The sequence below is a fragment of the Mandrillus leucophaeus genome, unplaced genomic scaffold (genome assembly GCF_000951045.1).
Source record: "Mandrillus leucophaeus isolate KB7577 unplaced genomic scaffold, Mleu.le_1.0 Scaffold205, whole genome shotgun sequence".
Taxonomy (NCBI): Eukaryota; Metazoa; Chordata; class Mammalia; order Primates; family Cercopithecidae; genus Mandrillus; species Mandrillus leucophaeus.
This window is the reverse complement of record NW_012102088.1, coordinates 639,082-644,836: the sequence shown is the minus strand read 5'-3', so window position 1 is coordinate 644,836 and position 5,755 is coordinate 639,082. Positions and strand designations below refer to the sequence as shown.

The 5,755-nt window shown below is 47.8% G+C and overlaps 1 protein-coding gene across 1 annotated transcript in view; it reads right to left on the bottom strand.

Annotated features, from left to right (window-relative positions):
• The window catches only part of ZNF547 (zinc finger protein 547), a 21,190-nt gene that overhangs the window by 10,803 nt on the left and 4,632 nt on the right, over positions 1 to 5,755 (bottom strand). The window contains exons 2-3 of the mRNA XM_011979657.1: positions 4,925 to 4,960; positions 1,648 to 1,774 (exon numbers count right to left, since the gene is read on the bottom strand). Coding sequence (XP_011835047.1) covers positions 1,648 to 1,774; positions 4,925 to 4,948 — 151 coding nt within the window. The 5' untranslated portion in view covers positions 4,949 to 4,960. The remainder of the gene's footprint in view (positions 1 to 1,647; positions 1,775 to 4,924; positions 4,961 to 5,755) is intronic.

Here is a 5,755-nt window from a genome sequence, read left to right as displayed (position 1 = left end):
ATGAGACTTTGGACTTGGACTTTTGGGTTAATGCTGGAATGAATTAAGACTTTGGGGGACTGTTTGGAAGGCAGGATTGGTGTTGAAATGTGAAAGAAGGGACATAAAATTTGGGAGGGGCCGGGGTGGAATAATATGGTTAGGCTCTGTGTCCCCACCCAAATCTCATCTTGAATTGTAATGCCAATAATTCCCACGTGTCAAGCGTGGGACCAGGTGGACATAACTCAATCATGGGAACAGTTTCCCCCATGCTGTTCTCACGAAACTGAGTAAATTCTCATGAAATTTGCTGGTTTTATGTGTCTGGCATTTTCCCTGCTTGGATCCATTTGTCTTGCCGTCCTGTGAAGAAGATGCCTGCTTCTCCTTTGCCTTCCGCCATGAGTGTAAGTTTCCTGAGGCCTCCCCAGCAATGGGGACCTGTGAGTCAATTAACCTCTTTCCTTTAGAAATTACCCAGTCTTGGGTATTTCCCAATAGCAGAGTGAGAACGAAGTAATACAAACACGAAGGCCAATGAGAAGAAGGTCTGCTGTGCAGAGTTGGACCTGGCAAATACCCCTAATGGGAGAGCCCTGATGATAGGTAAGAACACAAGAGAGGGGTACAGTGCAGAGAGGAGAAGGAGGGTCTCCAAATCACTTCTCTGCAAATGGCCTTCCACAAGCCATGGCTGCTGGTGACTAGTGAGCAGTGTGTAGAAGGCTGTGTCTAAACCCAGAGAGATCTGACTGTGACAGAGGAGATGGCGTTCAGGGACGACTGACAAATACATGCAGACCTCACCTCAAGTACAGGTCATGCATTGGAGGGCACTGCAAAGGGGGCAGTCGAAGGGAATAGGTAACAGGTGGAAGCCAGGGATTAGAAGTCAGAGTAGAAATGACAATGCGGGAAGGAAAGGAAGAGTGAGTTGTGGCAACCGGTCTTGAACTAAACAACAGGGGTCACAGGACAGGTTCCTAGTGTGGTATGACCCAACCTGTGATGTTACACCTTTTCCCAACTCTCAGGAACCAGGACCATGTCCCTCTGAGTCTCTACAGCCCTTCAGGGAGTAATATCCACCCTCTCGGGTACCAGGGCCCTCCCCGTCGCTTAAGGTGACAGTCTGTGAGACCTGAAAGAGACCAGTCCTAGGGGAAAGACACAGAAAGAGACAAGCACACGCCCAGAGAGACCACCTGATGATCTCCCACATTCTACAATCACCAGAACTTCACAGAAGATTTCTACATCCTGCACAATCAAGCCAGTGCTTCACCAAATTAGTGATCGGGTCAGTGCCAGAAATTCCAGGAACAAGAAGGCACCAAGAAATATTGGCAAGAGCAAGGGAACAACAGAGCACAGAGGCCCCATGCATTAGATGAGAACACAGGGCCACTGGGTCTCTATGTCAACTTCAACATTTCTGGATCCTGAGCCCTTTCTTGCAAGGCTTGGAGCAGCAGGGGATGGGGCTGCTAGGAAAAAGGGAGCACACAGCACACAGCCCAGTCCTGACTCTCATAGAACATATGTCAGGAAACAAGGAAAAGCAGCAGCACCCACGGTCTCACTGTGGGAAACGCAGAGCCACCTTCAGGTAAAAGGAGACAACACAGCCCAACCCAGGACACTGGGCAAGTATGAAGGCCTTACCTAACGAGGACAACAGGGCCAAATTCTCCAGCATCACATCGCGGTACAGCAACCTCTGAGCCTCATCAAGGTGCCCCCACTCCTCCTGGGAGAAATATATGGCCACGTCCTCAAAGACCACACGGCCCTGCCAAATTGGGAGAGATGAATACATGAGTAGCTTCTTTTCAAGCTGTATTTACTTACATTCTCTATTTAGTTTCTACTTATATTTACCACCCATTAAACACAGGGACAAATTAACAGCCAAATGTGTTTCCATCTCCCCTACCATCCTGGGCACATATTCTGAACCACCTCCATCTCTAACTTTCTCAAGCCAGCCAATATTTCCCATGTTCTAAATCAACCCAGGGACAGGTACTGCTCAACTAGGGACAGTCCCAATAGCCCAGGTGTCCTGGAATTACTAAAACTAGCCAAACTATCCTGACACCCAGCCCTGCCTTGTTTCCCTTTGAAATCCCAAGAGCATCTGTGGACTAAACTAAACTCTCCTCATGGCAATTTTTCTCCTGACCAAATCTGGTGCTTCACCATGTGGCCCTGTGTAGTGTGGTGTGCACCCTCCTTAGGGAAACGTCCAAGGAATAAATATCTTCTTTCAGTGTCATTGGCCTGTCCCTGGCATCACTCACTCACATCCATAAATGAAAGCTCCATGGGGGCCAGGCACAGTGGATCATGCCTATAATCCCAGACCTTTGGGAGGCTGAGGCGGGCAATTCACCTGAGGTCAGGAGCTCGAGACCAGCCTGGCCAACACAGTGAAATCCCGTCTCTACTAAAAATACAAAAATTAGCTGGGCATGGCAGCACAGGCCTGTAGTCCTAGCTACTTGGGAGGTTAAGGCAGAATTGCTTGAACCCAGGAGGTGCAGGTTGCAGTGAGCCAAGATCGTGCCACTGCACTCCAGCCTGGGCAACAGAGCGAGACTCCATCTCAAAAAAAAAAAAAAAAAAGGAAAAAAAGAAAGAAAAAAAAAGAGAAAAAGAAAGAGAAAAAGAAAAAACCCAGTGGGTACAATCACTGCTACATTTCTCTCTCCAGGAACTCATCCCTCTCCCCTACACCTCCATTCCTTCCTCAGTCTCCTCCACACTCTCCCAGTGTGGCAGACAAACAACATCCAAGTGGCACAAGTGACTTTTCTCTCCATATTTACATTGGCCACCGTGTCCAGCACAGAGGAAACAGATGGAAGGTAAGGTAGAAAAGGAATGTGGGACTCCCATGGGGGGATCCATCCTCTCCTGCCAGCCAGAGTCCATGGGGTCACCCAGATCTTGCCTCCCAAGACAACCAAACTCAGACTCATCCTCCTCCCTTGAGCTACCAGCGGCAGGGCCTGGGGCCTCCATTCACACTCCTCCTGCTTAAACATCAGTCTTTGGTCAGCACTCCAATCCCAGCTCTCACACCTCCACTCCTGTCAATTCCACAGACACCTCCCAGCCCACACCACAGGCATTTCCTTCACCTCCTAACAGGCCACTCTGCACACGGAAACCAGGTGGTGCACGGCAAATACGCTCAGCATCCAGTTCACTCCCAGGCCTGCCCCAGAACACCAAAGTCCCCTAGCACCAGGGGCAGCCCAAAGCCCCGCTCTGAAGGTTCCCTACCTGCCCCTGTTTCTCAGTTCACTGTCAGCAGCCCAAACCAACCATGTGAGGACTTCACATACTCTCAGCTGTGTCCTGCCTCTTTGGGAGGCTGAGGAGGGTGGATCATGAGGTCAGGAGATCAAGACCATCTTGGCCAACATGGTGAAACCCCATCTCTACTAAAAATACAAAAATTAGCTGGGCGTGGTGGCGTGAGTCTGTCGTCCCAGCTACTCAGGAGGCTGAGGCAGAAGAATCACTTGAACCTGGGAGGCAGAGATTGCAGTGAGCTGAGATTATGCCACTGCTCTCCAGCCTGGGCCACATCTCAAAAATAAACAAACAACAGAAAAAGAACTGTGAGCCAATTAAATCTCTTTTCCTCATAAATTACCCAGTCTCAGGTAGTTCTTTGTAGCAATATGAAAATGGACTAATACAACTCCCATCCTCACCTCAATCCAACTGATGCTTAGCAACTCTCCAACCTCACCCTATTACCCCCTCATCAACCCCATCATGTCCACTCTCCTTCAGAAGTCTTTCTCACTCCTATACCCCACCATCTCACATTCACTCATCCCCACAAACACTCCATTCCCTCATTTGTCTAGTGACTCCCCCCCACCACACAGGTACCCTGTAAGAGACCCAGTTCTCATGCCCCATTCCAATTCTCTATTGTCAAACAGCACTGCCACCATAACCTAGAGATGCTGTCACCTAAACTGAATCCACGGCTTCATCCTGGTCCATATGACAGCCACTGTGGTGTGGACGTTTCCAACCTGAACTCCTCCACCAGGAATCTCTGAGACATCTGTGGCCTGAATAAACACTGACTCCTCATACTCACTCTGAAAATTCCTTCTACTGCTGACTTCTCCCATCATAGCTAATGAAGCATCTATAATTCCAAACAAAACCATGGGGTCACTCCTGATTCTCCTTCTATCCTACCTCCCCAGCTGCCTCACTCTCTACATCATAAAATGTGGGCAGCTCCAGTTCAAAACACATCCTGAAGCCAACACTACTCTTGACAAGTTACCACCAACATCCACCTAGACTGCTGCAGGAACATCCTCTCAGATCTCCCTGCCATTACCCGCACCTCCAGTCTGTCCTCTACTCAGAAGCCAAAGAAAGTTCCTTAAGCTAGGGTCCTATCACTGCCCTCTTCTGCTTGGAATCTTCCCCATCTACCACCTCCCTTAGATTAGAGACCCAGGACCTAGGCTGTCATTCCAGGCCTGATGTTTGTGTGTCTCTAGCCACCTCCCACTCTGCTCCCTATTCCTATCTGATATAACAGACACTTGCAGTTAACTAAAAATCCAGTTCAGTCTCTCCTCCAAACATTGAAACATTCTTAATCTTGTGCCCATGACACTCTGACAGACGTTACCACGTCAGCTGTCAAAAATGGGAACCACTCCATATAATCCAGGGCCATCCAGATAAGGTGTCACAATAAACTTCAAACAATCAAACAAACATCTCAGACCTAATTTCAGATACTAGAACTGGTGGAACCACCCACTTTTCAGACATAAGAGAGGGAAAAAGACAGAGAAAGAGTCTCAGGACACCACTTTTCTTTATATGGAGGTGCCAAAACCATCTATGAGATAACGGGTAGGTGAAAGGTAGAAAACATTCTACTCACCTGTGCTGGGTTCATTTCTGCCATCGCCAGGGGTCCCTGAGGGAAGAGGGAAACCATGAGAAATGGGAAACCATGGGAAGATCCTACAGGCAGAGTTGGACCACCATCTCTTCTTCCTTACCCTAAAGCAAACTGATCTCAAGTTGATTGTATAAACTCAGCTTCTCAGACTTCAGCGTTGGCTCTTAGTAGCACTGTGACTCTAGAAAGAACTGAACCTGCTGGAGCTTCAGTGCTCTCATCTGCAAATAGGTTGTAAGAATGGCTCCCACCCCATAGGACTCTTACCGGTGTCAAACACTGGTAGCTCATCATATGTATCAGCTATCACTGTTCTTGGACTAATGGTTTACTATATGTTTTCAGTGTAAATGATGTAGTAGAATTTAAAAAACTGAGATGTATGTTTTAGCTTTTAAAATTTTAGAGGATATGATACTAAAATTTTCCATGGTATGTTGATAATTATAGGCAAATTTGGGTCAAATCAATTATGTAGTATTTGCAGGAATTTAAATCAACGAATAGCTTCACTTCTAACTGCCTACCTATGTGTACACATTTAGAAAGACACTGGCTAGTGTTTATACCAGTAAGTGTTTCATACTTTTTTTTTTTTTTTTTTGAGAGACGGAGTCTCGCTCTGTCACCCAGGCTGGAGCGTAGTGGTGCAATCTCGGCTCACTGCAAGTTCCGCCTCCCAGGTTCACGCCCTTCTCCCACCTCAGCCTCCTGAGTAGCTGGGACTACAGGTACCCACCACCACGCCCGGCTAATTTTTTGGTATTTTTAATAGAGATGGGGTTTCACTGTGTTAGCCAGGATGGTCTC